This window comes from Cornus florida, unplaced genomic scaffold (assembly GCF_030987335.1).
Source record: "Cornus florida cultivar Cherokee Brave unplaced genomic scaffold, ASM3098733v1 CherokeeBrave_3.0.0_Hap2_Chr06, whole genome shotgun sequence".
Taxonomy (NCBI): Eukaryota; Viridiplantae; Streptophyta; class Magnoliopsida; order Cornales; family Cornaceae; genus Cornus; species Cornus florida.
The window spans coordinates 85,552,688-85,574,790 of NW_026775576.1; the positions used below are offsets into that span (position 1 = coordinate 85,552,688).

Consider the following 22,103-nt stretch of genomic DNA (forward strand, 5'->3'; position numbering starts at 1 on the left):
AGAGATTTGATATATAGATTGCTATAGGTTGTTTTTATTTACTGTTGTGATGTTTTAATTTTTGTTTTTCTAAAATTTGAAAATTTTAGCAATTTTGATTGATTTGAGATTGAGATTGAGATTGAGATTTGATATATGGCTATCGGTTGTTTTTCTTTACTGCTGTGATGTTGAAGTGGTTCTTTTAAAATTTTAGCAATTTTGATAGATGTCAATTTTTGCTGAAATAAGACATTTAACCACTATTGGAGAAGGCGATGGTAGAGAGGAGTATGAGGTTTTCACGGTCATTAGACCTGCACATTTTTGGAAATATACTATTATTCAAAACATTTGACAACTCAGATGCATCTTGAGATTTAGCAATCTACAGTTTCTTCGTTTGCACCATGCCTTTTATAAGTTGCATTATTTATGAAAGGTTATTTGTCGTGGGGACTGCCAGACAAAAAATTGGATTTTTATATGGGAATTGGTCTTCCAAATATCTTCGACTTTTTATGGTATTATGACGAGGCATTACTATTTTTATTGTTATTGGTTAAAATTTATTAGTTATCATATGCAATTATAGGGTCCTGGCCCGTTGATCACTAATGTGTTTTGGAAGATTTTTAAAAGAGAATTTTGAAATGTGAATAAATGTATTAATTATTAACGAATCTGCGTATGCTAAAGAAAAAAAGATCAAGTTGGAAATAAATTAGATAAAGTGGTTCATTCTTTGTCTTGATGATTAGTACTAGATTTGTGTGCTAGTTTGAGACCGGTTGAACTTATTTTATTGATTTACTAAGATAGCAACATATTTGATTTCGGTTTATTCAAAAAGGATGCTAAAGTTGTTTTGATTTGCATGATTATCTTGCTTGATGTGTGGAGGACCATATTTGTTTGCTTGTTTTTAAAATTTTTGGAAATTGCTTAAAGGTGGTTGAAAAATGACATACTTGAGGTAGTTTTTATTCGATACTTGTTTGGAATGTTGGTACCTCTCTAGTGAGAAATAGCTTAATATTTGTGTGTATCATTCCTGTAACCCTCACGTGACTTCACTCGTCTACTAGAGGTAACTTAGTGATTTAAAAGACTTGTTACATATGCTAAATGCAATCGTGACCCCTACGAAAACGGTGTTATTCTTTTATTACTTTTTAGTTCGTAATTATATAGTTCATTTCATTTTTTTTTTTGTTTCAGAGTTCATTGCTATGGATCAGTAAATATCTAAGTTTGGACATTTTTGTACAACCGTATCCTATCAGTTACAAAGTCAAGTTGTTGCTAGAAACAAAAGGAAACTAGGAATTGGTGGGTCATCTTATTATGATAAGAATATAGTCAATCAGGCCATCTGTATTAGCCTCTCCGGATTTTGGCTCTCTAAAAATGTCATTTCAGCTTTTTCAAGAGTTACGTCAGCAATTCCAAGAGCCACGTCAGCAACTTTCGCTCTCCAGAAACATGCACTCCATTAGGCTCTTCGAATTTTCGCTTTCAAAAAAAAAAAAAAATTAAATTAAATTTTAACATTAAAAATAATGAATTAGAATAAGAAAATAAGAATTACAAAACCCTATGGGAATAAGAAAATGAAATTTTAATTTTAATTATTATTTTTTTAAAAGTTTTACAAAATTGAATTTTTAAAAAAAAAATTTAACATATTATAACCTTTAAGGCACTGTTTGTGTCAGCCAAACAGTGCCTTAACGGCCAAATGCATTGTTTATGGCAGTAATTTAAAATTTAAAGCAAAAATTTTTTTAAAAAAATCAAATTTTAAGGAAAAAAAAAAGGTTTTTTAATTTATTTTTGGGACAAATAATTTATTTTTTGGACAAACAATATATTTTTTATTTACTGAATTTTATTTTATTTTATTTTTTAAAAAATAAGCTCAAAATAACATATTTTGGGTTTTTTCAAAAAAATATTCTACGATCGGGCTCGGGCTTGCGGTATTCCACGAGCCGGGCCGCAAGCTGCTGTGGGCCCCGCCCAGTTATGCAAGGCTACTAGAGTGAGTTTGGTCCGTTTGGCTCTGGGAAAGGGCCTTCCGCGAGCCCACTGTAGCTGCTCTCATAACACAATCCAAATCTTTCCCATTCATTTCACTATATTTGTCATTATATATATATATATATATATATATATATATATATATATATATATATATATAAACACTGCGCCTTACACATTGTGAGACTTTGCTTGATCAAAATCATTCATAACTCAATTAACAGTGCTCACACGAGTATTAAAGTTGAGGCCAAATTTATGTGCCTACATAATGAATAAATGTTGATGTCTCTATCTCTCGAACCATTTTTTCTGTGAGACATAGCTTGATCAAAATCATTCAAAACTCAATAAACCTGCACTTCAAAGAAAGAGTATCTAACAACCAACTCGATAAAAACATCAAATACTTATGACCGGTAATACCTCTAATTTTTATAATATTTATTTATTTATATTTAATTTAAGAGTTAATTACAATGACACCCTATGAAATTTGTCATAATGACAGTCATATATAAATTAGTCTCTTTTTTAACAATGAGACCCCTTCAAGTTTGATAAAGTTAATAAAGACATCCCTGTCATCTTTGACATAAGTTAAAAAGACCTTAATACCCTTTCACATGTGAATTAATTCATTTGAATTATAAAATTACATTTTTAACCTTTATAATCATTTCAATGGACCAATTTAGCCCTCACACCACCACTACAGCAACTGAGAAGCCATACCAAAGGAGAAATTATTAGGTAGTCTTCGGACCACCAATCTATGGTCCCATTCAATCCTAGCCACACATCTAAGAAAATATGTCCAAGAAGATTATAGTTCAGCAACAACCATTACACGTTAGCCTTCTGTCTTCTCTCTCCTCCCAATTTTCTCTCTCTACACTTTCATTGGGTTCGAGACTCTGATTCAATCAACTCTGTGATAATGGATTCTTCGTCAGATAGATCACATTTCTACGACATCAGCCTTCCATAATCTCTATCGTCCAAAAACCCCTCAAACAGCTCCTTCTCAATCGCCGCCCCAACTGCCTCTTCACCGACACATTCCACCGTTGGTCCAGTGGTTCCCTGACATTTAGGGGTGTTGGCGGCAGCGGTGAATGCCCAAATTGAGGCGTGGATGCCCATGGCAGATCACGAGGTCATCGTCGTTGACGGAGATGAAATTTGTCGCTATGAGATTTGGTGAGTCAAAGAACAAGATACATTCGTCGGAGAATCGACGACCAAACCTACGTATGGCGACATGGACGGCGAAATCTGACCCACCGATCCTTCCCGATGCCGACCTAGCACTGGCTGCAACAACTCTAACGGTTTTTTATCCTGCAACACTGGCGGCCGCCTCGAGTGCAACAGCCTCGGCGGCGCCACCCTCGCCCATGCCTCAGGTGCATCAAGTGAGCAAAATAAAATTTTCCCTTTCCACAACCAGGGCGGAGCCAGAAATTTGGTTCCTGCGGGCGGACGGAGAAATATAATAGTGTAACAACTGTACATTAAAATAAGTAAATAAAAAATAAATTAGAAGAGAAAAAATAAAAAAAAAATAGAAGAAGTTATTGCATATAAATTATGCATGAGTGTAAGGGAAAAGAAATTTTTAAGAAGAATAATGAATTTTTTAAGAAGAAAATGAAATAAAAAGAAATAACTAAAGACATTTTTAGAAATAGATAATTTTATGGCATATTTTAAAATTTTATGAGGGTGTTTTATAAATATTTACAAATTATAAGCATAAAATAAAATATAATTTAGTGGATTTAGGGGCAGAAGGGCCATTTTATTAATTTTAGGGGGGGCATTGTGTCAATTTTTATAAATTTACATATAAAAAAATAAAAATTTCTAATAGGACAGCATGGGCAGGGGGCAGCTGCCCCCCTGGGCACATGTTGCCTCATGTTGCCTCCGCCCTTGACCACAACCACAACCACCATTTCTTTTTCTATATATATATATAACCCTAGTTGTCGTCGACGTCGCAACTGCATCACCGCCGTGTCATACAGAAGGTGACGAGGAAATAAAAAATGGGTCGCTGGTATTGATCTCACACAAAGGGTAATTTGGTCTTTAAAGAGTTTTAATATTTTACCATTAAAAGTAATAAAATATTAAAGGATAATTTCGACTTTTCATAACCTTTTAGGGGTTGCTTGGATGCAATTTTTGACAAGAGGGTGTCATTGTTCAAAAAAGTTTCAACTTGTGTATAGCTGTTAATATGGCAAACCGCAAACCTCAGGGGGTGTCATTGTAATTAACCCTTAATTTAATTATGTAATTATTTGTTTATGTACATTATTTTAATTGTTAATGTTTTAATTATTATTTAATTGATCATGTGATGTGATGATGTGCTTATTTGTCATGAGTTTAATTGTCTAATTTTTAAATGATCATTGTTAGTTTTAAAATGTTTATTTGTTTAGTTAAATGTTTAATAAATTATTTGTTTAGTTAAATATTTAATTATTTTATTTTAAGCATGGGTTGAGCTTGTAGTGTGCGGACCAATTAAATAGGTCTTAGGCTACTTGGAAGGAAGCCTAGATGAATGTGGGCTATAGAAGCAAAACAATAGTAACTGTAGAAGCAAAACAGATAAAATGAATTAAAAATTGATAAATCAAAAATTAAAAAATTCAAGTTACATAAAAATATAAATACTTTCATGATATGGAAAAATTAAAAATAAATGACAATGCAAACTATATTTACAAGATCAACCATTGTCGTCACCAATCAAACATTAAACAAAGAATAAAAAATAAAATACTTTCATGTTGTTTCTGAGAAAAAATTAAAATTAAAATTAAAGAAGAAAAACATAATCTTACCAGATGGAGCACAATTGCCGCCTTCTAAGGAAAAATCTAAACACCAATTACAAAGAGAAAACGAGCTGATGTAGTGAAGGTAAAATATAGAATTAAAAAAAAAAAAAAACTTTCATAATACTTTTGAAATAATAAAAAAATAAATCACAAGCAAACTAACATTGTTGTCACCAACCAAATATAAAACATATAATAAAAAATAAAATATTTTCATGATGCTTTTGAAAAAATAAAACACAAAGAGAAAATGGGCAGGTATTGCAGAAGTAAAAGTAAAACATATAATAAAAAATCAATTTCTTCTTTCTAATTGTGTTCCCTTATTAAATATTTTGAATTCAAGTATATAATATCTCTAGACTTTTAAGTTTTTTTGGTAATACGGAGTATTATTTATTGGAAAAAGCTTGCCTTAAGCCGCATCAGTAAGCCTCTTCTTCTGATGCTGATATGGACCAACAATAACATGACATGTGTCCAAAAAAATTAAACTTCAATCATACAAATCTTTTCATAGGTCATCCAAAAAGAAAGAAGAATTTTTTTTTCTCCACAAATGAATTTCCTTACAAGGAAATTTATACACCAAAGCATTAGATCACCCAACTCTTAAAATAGAAAGAAAAACCTTCATATTGCAATTCGTTACTTTAAGAAACTAAACAAATAGTCCAAATAAAAAAAATGGTAAATCAACCCCCAATTGATTTTATAGAAATTTTAAAGAAGTCAATTCTCCTTCAGATGAATAGTTGTTGTCTTGTGTCATTTTAGAGATGGAATTGTAATAGATATGGCAGGCAATGAATAATCTCTAAACTCTAAAGCTTGCAATTAAAATATTAGGGTAAGTTTGAGAATGGAGGAGTTCCGCAAGCAATGGGGCGGAACAAATGATAAATATTTGAGTTTCAGAATTGGGGAGATGGTGGGCATCAATGGCAATTTGGTGTGAATATATAATACATGTATTATCATTTCTATATATAATTAAAATTAATAAGTTTTAATTTTGAAACATATTTCTACGTATAATGTTATATTGAATTGGTAACTTGTTTTAGCCTTCAAGAATTCCGAGTATAATATGATATATTTTAATTGGTAACTTATTTTGTTATTTGGTATATTATTATATTTAAAAGTTTTTTTCATTTCTATAAATAATTAAAATTAATAAGTTTTAATTTTTAGAACACATTTTTATATATAATATTATATTTAATTGGTATATTATTATTCCAAGTATAATTGATAACTTTGATTACCTAATTTATTTTAATTGGTAATTTATTTTAGCCTTGAAGAATTCAGAGTATAATTGGTAACTTTTAATTAATAATTTATTTTATTATTTATTTATTTTTAATAATAATTTTAAAATTTTGGCACCTTTGTACTTTTAATTTAAAATAATAGTACATATAGTATAGATTAATATTATTTTATTTTATTTATATATTTTTGCAAAGGTGCTGTGAAGTCTTTTCGGTATTGCAGAAGGAGTCTATTAGGAATGACAATTTGTACTTTGAAAGGTCAATCCGCACGAGGGATATTATAAATAAAAATAGGACGGGCACAGGCGCCTCATTCTTTAGAGTATTCAGTATTGAATAAGTGGCTGAAAACTCTTCAACCCAATTCATCGTCAAAACTGTGTATAGGGCTTACAGCCCAGGCACCACTCATGGAATTAATTGAAACATCTTCTGCTTTGATTTTATTGGTAGGCTGGTTTTGGGGAGAGCATATCTTCAAGAAGATCCGCGGCGGTACCAGCAACAAGAGGATGATCGCTAGCAAGATTAATTGTGGCGGCGGCGACGAAGACGGTAATGACAAGCATGGTGCTGATAGCCAAGGCAATGATTTGGGTGGTGGTGGCGGCGGCGGCGGCGGCAGTAGTATTAATATGCTAATGGACGACATTATGTTGCAGATCCTTGGTAGATTTCCTCCTGAAACTCTCATCAAATACAAGTGTGTTTCCAGATCTTGGCGCCGCTTGATCATTGAACTCTGCAATCACCAGCTGATTCCTAAAGATGGTGGATATCCTTTTTCCGGGTTCATCTTCTCCCTAAGAGGGCTCTATCCTACCCCACTAGGCATGTGGTCCTCCCAGCAGCAAAAACAACTTCTTCTGGGTGCCGAGGATGAATTGAAGATGGTTGACAACACAAAGTTCCTGGATTGCTGCAATGGGTTGTTGCTATTTCGCCACTGGACTCTACACCCAAGAACAATCCACTTCTCTCTATGCAAAAAAACAAGAGGCCACTTGACTCTACACACAACACCAACAACTCTTGTCAATTCCAACTACATTGTTTGCAATCCCACCACAAGTGAGTGTGTGGAAATTCCTGGGCACACCAACTCGTCGTTTGATACCCCTATTGAAATTGCTGCACTTGCTTTCAATCCTTGTGAATCCAATCACTATAAGCTCGTCATCATCCCAAACCTGCGTTTCTTTTCTCAATTGAATATCTTTTCTTCGGAGACAGGGAGCTGGACTACATCCCACTTTCGTCTCCAAAAAAAGTTTTATCTTCTAAAAGGGATTGGGACACAATCTGTCTACTTAAAAGGGCAACTGTTCAAACTCTCTGCGACAGGCCACATTATAAGGATTCTCATAAACATGGAGGTAAGCAAATTCGATCGGATTCAATCCATTGATCTTCCTCTTTATCGATTAAATCTTGAATCACCTTTCAAAAGAGATTGTATTGGACTCCACAATGGGAATACTCTACAGTATGCTCTGTATACTGGTGAACGTCTGCTGATTTTTACACTAGAGCACACGAGTGGTGACATCTATGGCTCTCTCAATAAAGATGATGACTTCTCTTGGACACTAAAACACAATATTACCGTCAGAATTGCTTATAATTTTTTCCAACCTAATGTGGAAAATCCATTCATGTGGCCTGAGATGGAAAATTATTACCAGTCTACACATCCATCCTTGTGGTGTTACATTCATGCTTTTTATCCTGATTTAGATGTTATTGTATTGAGTTATAGAAAAGTGAATACTCAATTCTGTATATATTTCTACAATTACAAGCTTCAGAGGATTGAGGAGGAGCGTACCAATATGCTAAACTTCAAACTCACAGAAGAAGATGACAATCTAGTGGTGTTCCCTTTTGCTCGTTGCTTTCTTTCATTGCCCAAGCCCAAATGCACATCCCAATTTTGATACCATATTTTTTCATCTACAGAGATTACCAATAAATTCATTTGAGTTTGTCTGATCAATTGTCATTGCTTGTTTTAAATATTATTTATGCACAAAGTCCACAATGGACTTTGTTTTATAGAGGCTGGTTTTGGGGAGAGCGTGTCATTTCTTTGGTTCTTTTATGATTTGTTTTGGCAAGGTTATTTCGGGGTCTATTATGCTATGTTTTTTTCAATGGCAGAGAGAGTATATATACAGGTTATTCTCTGAGGTCCTTGTTCTGGTTTTAAGTGGAAGTGGGCGATCATGCTGGGCTTGGCTCGACTCATCGTAGCCACAGAGGTGATTCAGCTCCGCCCGAACTTGATTGAGATTTGACTGCCCATGATTGAGCTCATATACAATCTGCATATATAAATTTGTGTCTATAGAGCTACCCGTATCTTCGACTTTCATATCAATGTTCTCTTGTTTTAAGTCTAATAATTTTGTTTGAGCGTGATTCATTTAGTATAGACACGAACCAACCTTATATCAAATTGAATCTAAATAGTTTGCGACTCATTTGCAATTCATTAGCTGCACATTTCTATCATAGTTTTGTGGCCTAAAAGGTGAGGAATGAACGTATTTTTGTTGATATTGTGTTGATCAAAAGAAGAACCGAACCATGATGATAAACATGGATTTTTTTTTTTTTTTTTTTTTTTGGTACCTTTTTTTTCTAGTTTATTTTTGAAATTAGCATTTGCCTAGTAAGTAGTGGATTGTTTCTACTAACCCGCTAATGTGGTTCAATTACAAATACACACATAATAATTTGTAATTACAAAATCAGGAAAGTGATAAATAAGGAAATCAAATAAAGGATGACTGAATTTATTTCAAAAAAAATTATTGTCCTTATTTATAACTTTCCTGATTTTATAATTATAAACTATTTATATATTTGTGATTGGACCATATTACTAGTGACTACATTTGTGATTGGACCATATTACTAGTGACTACATTTGTGATTGGACCGTATTACCAGTGAGTAGGGAGGCAAGTCTTGTCCTATCACTAAACCAAAAAATCTTATATAAATCATTGAAGATTACCCACGAAGTAATATATATATATATATATATATATTTCCAGTTATATAACTAGCTTTTGAGTTTGCAAGATTTGCCACATTTGTTGATCAAAACCCTCACAACTCATCTTCATTTGCCTTATATATATATAATATAGGTTTACTCCTCCTAATCCCAATTGAAATATCCACCAGAAGTCCTGGAGTTTGATGGAATCTGCTTAGAAATCAAAATTGTGCGCCATAACAGTATGAGAAAATAATTAAATGGTCATTTACAAATCCAGGGCATGGACAATGCCAACTTAATTGTAATGCCTCTTAACAAATGAAGGTCCAACCAGACATTTTCAGAATTTCATTTTACAGTTCAAATTACATGAATTACAAGAGCTAGATTTTGAAGGTAAATATTATACATCAGGTGCACTCTTATATATCTTCAAATCATCAGGTTTCCACCCTCCCTCTTTTGCCTTCTAGTTTCTGTTGAGAGTGGATGTAAAACATTCCTTTTGAGCCCCGAAAAAGCGTTCTTATCTTTGCATACAAAGGCTGCTTCAGCTGAAACACGCTGATTAATTAGAGATCATGATGCAGAAGGTCCTCTCGGTGGTGGAGCTAACAATAGCCTTCGACCAGCGCGGCTGACCATCTGATCACTTTTGGGGGAGCTAGAAACAGTCTTACCATACATCATCGTTGTAGAACCCAAGATGTCATCCCCAAATCCGCATGCTTCGAAGAATGAGCTGACGAAAATATAATAGAATCACAATCAGCACCAAAGTTATTTCATAACTGGGATCTATGCATAAAATTATCTAATGTAGAGGACAAAAACTATAAAATCACTATCCTTATTTATCTCTATATGGACAAATTTAGCGGTGCCCAACCAGGAAAATCACCTAAAACAATCCTGAACCGAAAAGCTCAGCCATTCCATAACTCAAGTTTCAAGTTCTTTGAGCTAAAGTCTCTGGAGATAGGGTACTTGGTCGGCCTTTTGATGTTTACAAAGTCAACAAGAATTAGCTGCATTGTTGTAGGTCATAAATATAATTTATCTGCATGCATTTGCAGAAATACCAAAGGGCCTATAGTTTAATGGTATGATCTCTTCTTTACAAGCGAGGAGGTTGAGAGTTTGAGTCCTACTAAGGACATATTATGAATAAAGGGTGTGTGTTTGCATTAATTTTGTGCACCGGTTAGGAAAAGTGGCATAGTCCACATTGAGCGTAATGCTAGGGGAAAAGGAAGACCAAAGTTAACGTGGGAAGAGTTACTAAAGAAAGATATGATAGGATGTGGATTGACTGAGGCTGGCTATACATAGAACGGAATGGAAACATAGGATTCATGTAACCAATCCCGAGCAATTGGAAAAAGGCTTGTCGTGGTTGTTGGAGTATGCATTAGCAGAAATGGATACAACAAATTGATAAATAATCCGAGCAATTAGGAATAAAAATAATTCAACCAAAGTTTTGAGCCCAAGAGTTGAGGTTTACATTGGTTACAAGCAAGATTTAGCAAGTTTACCTCTCCTTGTCTGAGCAGAGGGCTGCTATGTCATAAATGTCTCTACTTGTGAGCACTCTGCACGGGAATTTGAAAATATCAGGTGCTAGAAGAAGTGAGCTTCCGAGTGTCTAAACTATAAAAATGCATATCAAAGTACAACACTAACCACGTATACAATTTCAATACAGATACTTAAAAAAAAAAAAAGTGTTATCACAAATGATACGAACTTCAATGTTCGGACTCATGTCACGTCAAATGATGCAGGTTATACTGCATTTTGAAGCACATTGAAGGCAAATTAAAAAATTTAGTGAACAAACTAGTCTTTAATGTATTATTTACTCTTAAACTGCAACTTCAATTGATTTCAAAATGAGTATCAACAGACCTTATAATCCTTTTAACTACCATCCGGCCAATTCCCATGCCTCGTAATGCAGGAATAACCTGGAAGGCACTGAAACACAATTACATGAATGCATGCAAGATATCTATCTGTTCCGAGCTAAATACAGTATATTCAAGAAACCAATTGGCAATACTAAGGATGCATTTTGAAATCGAATGACGTTTTTACTTTATTTTTTCACATTACATGCATAGACTTTAGATGTGGAGAGAGAAAAGTAGATAGAGAATTGTGAAATTGGAAAGAAAAATAAACAAATCCAAAATCTTCACCGGCGATGTTGATGATTAAAAAGCAAGCTCCAGTGGTTCATTTGCTTCGTTTTTGTTTTTTTTTTAAATGGCGATTTACTTACATAGAACAGAGCAATATAAGTAATATTTGAAGTAAATAATACCTTAAACAAGTAGAGGTAATAATAATTAGCAAGAAATCACTATACAATTGCTACTCCAAATCAAAAGACACCCTAATAATAATATGCATATAACAAAAATTGGAAGCTTGGAAGCACAAATTGTATTGCAGTCAATTTGAGATGATCAAATTATTCCCAATATACCTAATTGAGTCCAATGAAAAACTGGTTTATCATCATTACATTAAATCACTATACTAAAATTCTAACATACGGTGTAGACATACACATCACATTTCAACGCATTGAACCAAGTATATACATATTATATTATAATATATACTGTGTGTATATATATATATATATATATGAGGAATATTTTTGGATAATTGGTGTCTGACGACTCTCACCATGACATCGTAGATTGAAGCAGTCAATCCACAATCGGAAACGGCTCGGCCAAAGCCCACCAACCGACCGTTTGACGGCGTCACAGGCATCACTCTCTGGAACCAATCAATGCCCACAAGATTCGAAATTTCCGACGATGACGACTTTTTTTGTGAATCCGGAGAAGATGAAGAGTAAGATGAAACGACCTCGGGTTTGGCGAAGACGGAGACGACGACGGAGCTGTGGGAGAGGGCGATACGGAGCTTGTCGAGGTCGACGGGTTCGACTCGGCCGGCCGAGTCGAGGTTGGGGAATCGGTGGCAAGAGTGGTTGGAGAGGCTGCAGAGGTCTCTGAGGTGGTTAGGGTTTACGTGAGTTGGGTTTGTGGATATGAATATTGGAGGTGGTGGTGGTGGTCTTCGTGTCACTCTCTTCCGGTCGCTCTTGCTAATTGTTGCCGATAGTTCCCGGAATTTAGAGGGGAGGTAGCCGCCGTGCACGGCAGCTGCAGCTGCCATATCTCACTCTCTCCTCTCTCCTCTCTCTCTCTCTCTCTCTAATTTGTATATTTTTATTTATGTGATAATCCTCACTGTCTAGGCCCACTTAATCCGTAAATTGGGCCACGGTCCAACGGTTATGGGCTGATCACCCCGTTACAATGTAAGAGAAACAAATCATGTTACAAGAAGCGTGTTTGTGTTGTTTATTTAAAAACAATAACAATAATAATATATAATAAATAAATGCTACATGTACCTGATAAACTCAATGCTTTATTGAGACACTAATAATTTTTTTTTTTTTTTTTCAAACTTTTTAAAGTAAAGTTTGAGAATTCAAATTATTATAAGAACAAATTGATGAATGAGTTTCATTTTTATTTTTCTTTTCTCGACAAGAAACATACTCTCAAACTCATTTTGTCCCTAAAACTAAAATAAGTGAGACAAGTTAAGACAATATCTTACAATATTTACAATAATTAAAACTAAGAGGTAGTTCCTCCGTCCCAAAATTCTTATCCGTCTTTCTATTTTGAGATGTCCCAAAATATATGTTTTATTATAAAGTATTATTTTGTCTTTTAATAAGGATAAATTTAAAAAATAACTCTTATCAATACAATAAAAAAAAATATTAAAAACACAATAACATAAAAACTTAAATTCTCCAAAAATCCCAAAAAAATTTAAGACAAACAGAGTATTTTACTTATTTATTATTATTACTCCATATTTTTATTTTGACAAGTTCACAAACAAACCTACTTTGCCTTTAAAGAAGAAACTTTGGAAGGCCCAAGGACAGACCCAAGAAATTATACCCAGCATATATACTTTGGTTCATGTCAGCCCACATGTCCACGCAATTGCTGGTAAACAAAATGGTATTTTATCGATATTTTGTATGTATGAGATGACAATTATAAGCGTTTGAGTTTCACTTTGTGAGATTCACTGATCTGACGTCAATTCACTAATAAATTATGAAATAGAAAAGAACTAGATGAGCTACAAAGCTCAAATGCAGGAACATATATAGCAAAACCAGCCTTTATTGGAGATGGTTTGTGAAGAGATTTAAATTTGAAGAATATCTCCGTACCTTTGTAAATAAAGAGAATCCTAAAACAAATCCTTGAGATGACACACTCCTCCAAATTTCTTCCATTCTTATCCACCGTCTTAGCTTCAACACACAGTTCACCCATTTACTCATTAATGGCTTTGTCTCTAGCAGTAGACCCCATTCCCTGTCAATTAATTAAAGGTCACAATCATATGTTCCTTTTAGTAAGAATACGTATGGCAAAATATACTCACACTAGATGAATTAATGAATTATGGTATGGATTTTTAAAATGTTTAAGAACTTGACCTTTGTAAAATTTTTAAAATGTTTAAAACATGGTCTTAACCTATAGGGTATATCAATGTTTATATATGTTAAAGAATCACTCTTATGACATGAACTCATTTATACAAAACACTTTGATCTTTTTCACTTGGTTGATCTTGATCTGACACCATTATCATTTCTTAAATGGATTACTGTGTTGTGTGCATCAAGTGTGACACAATACTGTTATATCAAAGCCGTAACACAATAACTTTTCAAAAAAAAAAATAAATAAATAAAGGCATCTCACAATTGTATCGAATATGTAATACCGATGGAAATTTTTTTACATTATTGTGTTTGGATATAATTTATCGTGTGAGTATTGGGCCATCAAATAAAATGTACATTCCATGATTTGTTGCATGGGTGTTATGTTTCTCGATGTAGCGTGTTACTTCCTCGATTTAATTTTGGTGATCCATAGAGGATTACTTTCTTTATTTAAATTAGGGATACCAATTAGTTAGACTTTGTGGCTTAATGGTTTGGTTTTGATTAAAAAAAGATAATGAAACAATTAGAACTAGTTTGGTTCACGATTTAGAAGAAAAAGAACAAAAAAGAAACTAGAATTAGTAAATATACACTTTTTATTTTAGTCCCAATAATTGGATTAAACAAGGCTTGATTTAGACTTAAATATAGTTCATATTAAATTATATTTTTATGTGAGCCCAATTTATAAAATCGAACCAATTTAAACCGTTCTTCAACGAAACATTTCAATCTGGTTGATTTGATTGAATTTTAAATTTTTCATAACGTCAAGATCAATTTGGTTCTAATTTATACTTTAAACTAGATCAAATCAAATTATGTCTACTCTTAATTTAAATCATTAAAATTAAAGACTAAAATTTATTTTTTATATTTATTTTTTCATGACAAGAAACACGCACATCAAATTTATATTCTTTAGGGGGGCTTTGAAGTCTTGAACCTTGTTTGGCACAAAATAAAATGGAAGGGAAGATTATATATTTATTGTAACATCCATTACATCCATTCACAACTGAAAAAATAAAAGTTCTAAGAGGATGAAATGTAAAAAGCAAAAATACATTACGCTAGGCCTCCCTTTTCCTTTCCTCTTTCCTTCGTTAATTTCCTCTCTGCCAAACATACCATTAACCCTTTCCACAAATTACCCCGCCTCCCTCAAAATGTTTAAACACTGTCAATTGTCGATCATGAATCATGATCTAAAGGGAAAAAAGAAGATCGGACGCCAAACACTCTCTAAAATCCGACATATAATTTCTCTCTGCCCGGACAGAGTTTTACTCCTGCCCTGAAGAGAAAGAGCGAGAAAGAGAGAGGAGATATATATATATATATATATAGATATATATATGCATATAGAGTGAGAGAGAGGGAGATTCAAGTTTCTCTCTCCTTCGGAGTTTGAACAAAATCAGTCGAAACTAAGAGCAACTGGGGAAGAAAGCCCTAATTTTTTTTGGGTTATGAGATTTGGGGTTTAAGAAAGTGAGGAACCGTAGCTCAAGATCGTGTGTCTGAACAGCATAGATGATAGGCTTTCGTGTAATACCTTCTTAATTTGATGCTGATTTATGCAATTACATGTAATATCTGCACACACACACACACACACACACACATATAGTGGAATTTAACTTGGTAGTGGTAATATAAGTGGTTCTGAGATGGACGGAAGGAGAATCAGCGCCAGTCCTAGGCCGTGCTGTGGTCGCCGTGTCGTGGCCAAGAAACGGCCTCGCGGCGGCGTTGATGGGTTCGTCAACAGCGTTAAGAAGCTCCAGAGAAGAGAGATATGTTCGAAGCGTGATCGTGCTTTCAGTATGAGCGATGCCCAAGAGAGGTTCAGGAACATTCGATTGCAGGTTCGTGGATTTGATTTTTGGGTTTCATTTAGTTTCTGTGCCATTATTGTTCATGCCTACCGGCTATTAAAACATAGGGAACATAAAAATGGATTTTTAGATTAATAATTTGAGGTACGCCTTTTTTTTATTATTTTTAAGTAAGGGTTTTGATGCTTAATTGATGTTTTCGGGGGTAGTGTTCAGCAACCAAAGTGCAAATTTGTCAATTTCCAAAGTTCTTCAATTGATTTAAGATATTTGTCTAGAAATGTATACGATTGTATATGGAACCATATCTATATAAAGTATGTACTTGGGAATAGGATTGCTCTAAAAGAAGTGTGCTGTCCGATCTATCAAGTTATTGACTTTCCCTTTTAAAGCATTCTGTTTTTGATGTGAAGCTCAAGATTGATATTAAACCATTCTTTGCTTTTGAAATTTGCATACACTAAAGGATCATCATTCTCGAACGTGGTCCTATGTTTCTAGGGTTCTGTTCACACTTCCATTTAAACATAGATCTAAATGTCATTTATAGGATGCACGTTTAGGTTTGTGTGCACTCCATATATAGGCTGTGTACACACATACATAGATTACAGTTATAAACATCAGGTGTTACCTTAGTCATCACTTATTGGTCGATAATCGATATTTGCCACTCCCCCACCCGACCCGAAAACAATTCTGCTTCTAAACCTAACAAAAACACAATGAAGTACTTGTGACATTTCATTCAATTGGCAATTTTATTTTTTTTTCACCTGATTTTGGTAAGTCACCTATATATAATTAAATATTAGATTTCCAAATATTTTTGCTGGAATTTGTTCCAATTTGCACGATCAACAGTTGATAGAGGAGGCTGCAGTAAACTATAGTTGGAGCATTTTTTAAGATGGAATGAACTTTAGTAGTGGTGTTCATATCCTACTTGTGTAGGGATTTGACGTCTGTCTTGTGTGTTCGCGTCTACGCTACTTAAGAGTTGAAACTCCATGTATGTACCAAAAACATGATACTCGTGTTGTCAATAACCAAATATAGTGGAGCCAAGGCTGTGTTCTCACGTTGAGGAAGAGAGTTTTGGGGCAAAGTTTTTAGGAATTGATAGTGAAATCTTCTCAGGAAAAATACTTAAGGTTTGATGCAAGTATCAGTACACTTTGGGGGAATTAAAAGCTGCTAAATACGGTTTATTCCATTTTGGAGGGAGTATTTACAAATAGGTGTTGGACTCATATGCTTGCATGCTACAGAAATGTATTTTGATAGTTCAGTTGTATTTGTTGGAGTTAGATGTGGCGGGAGAGGTGGTAAGGGAATCTTTGGCGGGATGTGGCATGAGAATATGCCTTCTTTTGTGCAGTTTTTTTTGGCAGCTGTGGTTCTTTGGATTGATTGGTGCGGAAGCATTTAGAATTTCAGGCAAGAAGGGTGAAATAGTCTTTTGCTTTCTTGTAGTAATATGCAGTGCTGGCAGCTAGGCAATGCGGAACAGTTGCTTCATGGTTTTTTATTCATCATCTGGCCTACAGTAGAAGGTGATGAAAGGTTTGGAGCTCCTTTCCATTTTGGTTATAATTGTGGAGTTATTATATATATGTGTGTGTGTGTGGAGGGAGATGATTTTCACAGTTTTCACTGAAGAATGTTTGAAAGTTATTCTTTACATGGTTGGTGATATGGATAAGATCCCGAGAGCTGATAAACTATCATCCATGTATAAAAATGGCCTAATAGGGAGTTTAATACTAATCTGAATTGCTTAAATACTGGTTGCTTCGTTTTCCTTCTACTTTTGTTTTGCGGGATGCTGTTTTGCTAGACTGGGAAATATTGATGCCTGGAACAGCACTGTTATTGAAGAAAAAAAATTAATAAAAAAAAATTGAATTGAGTAACAGTTTTACTTGGTTCATATATAAATCTAAGGATCAGAAGAAATGTCATAGGTTTTTTTTTTTTTTTTTCTTCATAAGTTCCATAGAATTATGTGGAGATAATATGTAGTTCTCCTGACTCCATGTCGAAGTGGTTCATGTGAATGATCCTTTGGTGTACAGTGCTTTAGGCATGCTCAATCTGGAGTTCTGGATTAGTTGAGAGTGCTAGTTCCTAAGAAGAAGAAGTGGTATCAATTATTTTATTTCACTTTGCTAGTCCCTACGAAGAAGAAAGTGGTTTCAATTATTTTATATTACTTTGTTATGAAGCTGAATAAGTGCATTTAAATAGGAGAAAATGGTGCGAATTTTGGAATGTTTCTGAGGGGTGGTTGTCTTCCTATATCATTTCCTATTCACTTTGCATCTGCTGACAAGATTTGGTGATGCTGCAGCAATTGAAATCCGGATTACATTGGGAAGATGTGGTGATGCATTGCATCCAACCGGGCATTAAGTTGTGTACTGAATTCAAAACTTCATGAAAGCACATGACTGAAATTATACTTGTCTTCATCAATTTTCACGCACTATCTCTGACTTCAGAGTTCTTCAAGCCCGAATTTGTCTTTGGGTGCAAGAATGTGTGTACTTAAAGAATAATGTAATTATTTTCCTCCTGTATTATGGTTGGGATGCAGTGCCATCTTATTTTTCGTTTTGTGAGCAATATTGGTTTAATGCATGCATATTTGAACTTTTGCTTATGTATGATGATGTGTTGCATGGATATGTGCATCAGGAGGAATATGATACCCATGATCCAAAAGGACACTGTGCCATGGTTCTACCATTTCTTAAAAAGAGGTCAAAAATAATTGAGATAGTTGCTGCCCGTGACATTGTCTTTGCTCTTGCGCAATCTGGTGTTTGTGCAGCATTTAGTCGAGGTAGAGCCACTATGTATATGTTTATATTCATATTAAGGGTATGCTGTCGTACTTAGAGTACATTTCTCAAACTGTAAAGAAATACCACATAACATGTTCATTGTTGGATGCAGAGACTAACCAGAGGATATGCTTTCTGAATGTCAGTCCTGATGAAGTTATACGAAGCTTGTTTTACAACAAGAACAATGATTCACTTATTACTGTTTCTGTTTATGCTTCAGACAGTTTTAGTTCTTTAAAATGCAGAACTACAAGGATTGAGTATGCAAATTGTTTCTTTCATTTTGCTTCGAGTTTCTAAAATTATCTTGTGTTTTCCTCACTGAAAGATAATGGTGTTAAATGGCCATAGGTACATACGGCGGGGCAAACCAGATGCAGGTTTTAGTCTTTTTGAGTCTGAGTCATTAAAATGGCCTGGATTTGTGGAGTTTGATGATGTCAATGGGAAGGTGCTTACTTATTCTGCACAAGATAGGTAAAATATGCAACTATTTTGCATTTTTATTTGCTAGTTTATGACCATCTTTTCCGCGCAATATACTTCCTGATTAAAATATACACTTCTTGTTTTAACAGCATATACAAGGTGTTTGACTTGAAGAACTATACAATGTTATACTCCATATCAGATAGAAATGTTCAAGAGATCAAAATCAGGTAAGCATACATACCTGCACAAGTACATGCATATATACACACCAGTTTGGGCAGTATAGTTAAAATTTGCATGCTTATAGGCATTCACATGTAGGTTCATGTATGATCTCCTATAGGTATTGTGAGATTTATTTGACTTTCATTTCCCTGAACTGAATTATTACTCTTATCAGTTCATTTTTGCAAAACATAGTAATTGATTAAGAATGTGTGTTGTTTTATGACGATTATCCATCACATTGTTTAAATCTTACATGTAGCTTGAGCTGGTGGTTGAGAGCCTGGGTTATTACACATAGCAACCAGCACCGTGCTATAAACAAGCACTGCTGAGGCAGCCTTGATCCTTAAAATTTTTCGGGTGTGTTGTGGTACCTGAAGAGGTTGTAGTTGGGACTTGGGGAAGGGCATCTGGGATGAGGCCTGGTGGCATGCTTAGGGAGGAGTTCTAACTTCTACCTAGGCCTTGATGGATGTAGAAACGACATGCATATTGATTTCCTTGCTTGAATCACAAATCAATCAATTAGCTTAATAAAAGACTCTTCGTCTGGGTGAAATAACTAGTTGGTTTGTGTAGGTGAAAGTACATTTCCGTTAGTTCCAGTATACACATTGCAAAAAATATCCATAAAATGCAGTTGAACTTTGTACAGTTTGTAGTTGGCTAGGTGTTATTAGTCTAGGAGCAGTGCTGTAACGCCTCTAGGTGCAGTACAGTAACTCCAGTTTGGTCGATACAGACACCATTCTGAAATTGTTTGGCACTTCAACTGTGAACCTGTGCCCTATCTTTGAAGTGGTTGGGTGTTTGGCGACTTTGATGCATTAATTAGACAATTTTTGTCACTTGACATTTTTTTGTGCATGCTTTGTGCTTTTTATCTGAATTGTAGCTTTTGAATTCTGTATTTCTTCTTGGTTGTTTGAGATTTTTAAAAGTTACAGTTAAGAATTGGTTGTATCTCTTCATATGGCTTAATGTTGCTTTGACTACTTTTTGTTTTTCCCAAAAAAACAGTCCAGGCATCATGTTGTTGATTTTTACCAAAGCTAGTGGTCATGTTCCTCTCAAGATTCTCTCGATAGAGGATGGTACTGTTCTCAAAACTTTCAACCACCTTCTTCATCGGAATAAGAAGGTGGATTTCATCGAACAGTTCAATGAAAAGCTTCTTGTCAAGCAAGAAAATGAGAATCTCCAGATTCTCGATGTAAGAATCTTTAATATCCTACTATTGCAATATACTCATGTTAATTTGCATCTAAAATCTGACTATTATTTGTTTGTAGGTCCGCAATTCTGAGCTAACAGAAGTTAGTAGAACTGAATTTATGACCCCATCAGCATTTATATTTCTGTATGAGAATCAGTTGTTCCTGACATTTAGGAATCGAACGGTGGCTGTTTGGAACTTCCGTGGGGAGCTTGTAACTTCATTTGAGGATCATCTTTTGTGGCATCCTGACTGCAACACAAACAACATATATATTACAAGTGATCAGGATCTTATCATTTCTTATTGTAAAGCTGATTCTGATGATCCTTTGTCTGAAGGAAATGGTAAATTACTCTGAGAAAATTTTTAATATGTTATTTATTTTATTTAATACATTTACTATACAACATATGTGTTTCACAATATACTAGTTTGGTTGAACTCTAGTTCCAACTTCCGAAGCATCATAAAAAGAAAAGAAAAAGAATACACGTAATATGCCCTCAAAATTAATGACATTTGGTTCACGTCATTCACTTATCAGTGACACACTCACCATGTGTACAGTATTGGGTTCTAATTCCTGATTGCTTTTGTGAGCATTATTGCCTTTTGGAGTTACGTTGGCTTTATTGTTTGGTTGTTAATGGGTGTTAGAGAGAAGATTTGCATCTTTACATTCCCCATGCGCACAGTATGATTGTTGACAGGTATTATGTTGACAGACGTGTTAATAATCTTAGGTTGAGAATTTTTACCATGACCTAGAATGTATATTGTTGTTTGCTTTCTTCTTATTCTTTGTCGTAAAATTAATTTTAGTTTTCTTGATGGATCCCACAATGGAGTTGTCATTTTGCAAGTTTGGTCGATTGTATAAATCCGTAGTTGATATTTTGTTCTAAATTTAAATAACAGTGGTTTTATTGGTCATGCAGCAGGATCTATTAACATCAGCAATATATTGACTGGCAAATGCCTAGCGAAAATAAGAGCAAACAACAGCCTTCCAATAGACGAATGCAGTTGCAGTGGCAGTTATGGTGGCCGGAGTTTCAAATCAAAGAAGCAAATCCAAGCTTCCCGGATTAGAAGCACTGTTGCAGAAGCTCTGGAAGACATCACTGCTCTCTTCTATGATGAAGAACGCAATGAGATCTATACTGGTAATAGGCACGGTCTGGTCCATGTATGGTCTAACTGAAGGTTATATCTTGCCGCCTCATTTCCTTCCAGATTCTATGATTGTTCCCAAATGGTAGATATCATTCTGCATCCCACTGCGAGGTCTACCTGGAACTGTACCATTAAATGCTCTTCTACTAATTTGTTCTTTATTTTCTTTTCATTCGTTATTGAGTGTTTCTTTCTTTTGTTTTATTGCCCTTTTTCTTTTACCAGGGTGGTATTTTTTCTTCGGCCCCCTATTAGTATTTGTTATTTTGTTTTGTTGGGGTTTGGACCGTTACAAGTTAGAATGATATTTCCTGTTGTAGATGTGCTTTTTGTAACTTCAGGCTGTCTATATATGAGCTGCAGGCAGAATCATTTGAAAGTAACAAGCAGGCTTGCAGGCACTTCACATATACATGTTGCAATTCTTTGATTGGTTCGTCTACTAGTTGCTATATTTGCATACAACTCTGCATAACCCATCCCTTGGTAGATAGTTGCACACGCTATTTGCTCGAACTTACCATTTGATTGACCCTGTCGATTTAATCCTTGGCCAAGAAAATGTAACATTCACCATCGTAGGCAGCCTTCATT

At 34.5% G+C, this 22,103-nt stretch overlaps 2 protein-coding genes across 4 annotated transcripts; one reads left to right on the top strand and one right to left on the bottom strand.

The window, feature by feature from the left end:
• Positions 1-9,387: 9,387 nt before the first annotated feature.
• LOC132312512 (GCN5-related N-acetyltransferase 3, chloroplastic-like) lies at positions 9,388-12,421 on the bottom strand. Its single transcript, XM_059810894.1, has 4 exons — positions 11,877-12,421; positions 11,088-11,146; positions 10,715-10,771; positions 9,388-9,918 (listed from the first exon to the last, which is right to left on the bottom strand). The coding sequence occupies exons 1-4, from the start codon at positions 12,375-12,377 to the stop codon at positions 9,756-9,758; spliced, it is 780 nt and encodes a 259-aa protein (XP_059666877.1). The 5' UTR covers positions 12,378-12,421; the 3' UTR covers positions 9,388-9,755.
• Positions 12,422-14,912: 2,491 nt separating this feature from the next.
• On the top strand, positions 14,913-21,895 carry LOC132312515 (uncharacterized). 3 transcript variants are annotated; one of them, XM_059810904.1, is made up of 9 exons: positions 15,492-15,629; positions 17,956-18,164; positions 18,303-18,450; positions 18,564-18,714; positions 18,806-18,931; positions 19,033-19,113; positions 20,135-20,327; positions 20,407-20,677; positions 21,272-21,895. In XM_059810904.1, exons 3-9 carry the CDS (start codon positions 18,342-18,344, stop codon positions 21,535-21,537), a joined length of 1,197 nt encoding a protein of 398 aa, XP_059666887.1. In that variant the 5' UTR covers positions 15,492-15,629; positions 17,956-18,164; positions 18,303-18,341; the 3' UTR covers positions 21,538-21,895. The 3 variants fall into 3 exon arrangements, with proteins under 3 accessions (XP_059666886.1, XP_059666885.1, XP_059666887.1); XM_059810903.1 differs by lacking the exon at positions 17,956-18,164 and having other exon boundaries at positions 14,913-15,629; positions 21,275-21,895; XM_059810902.1 differs by lacking the exon at positions 17,956-18,164 and having other exon boundaries at positions 14,917-15,629.
• The last annotated feature ends 208 nt before the right edge of the window (positions 21,896-22,103 follow it).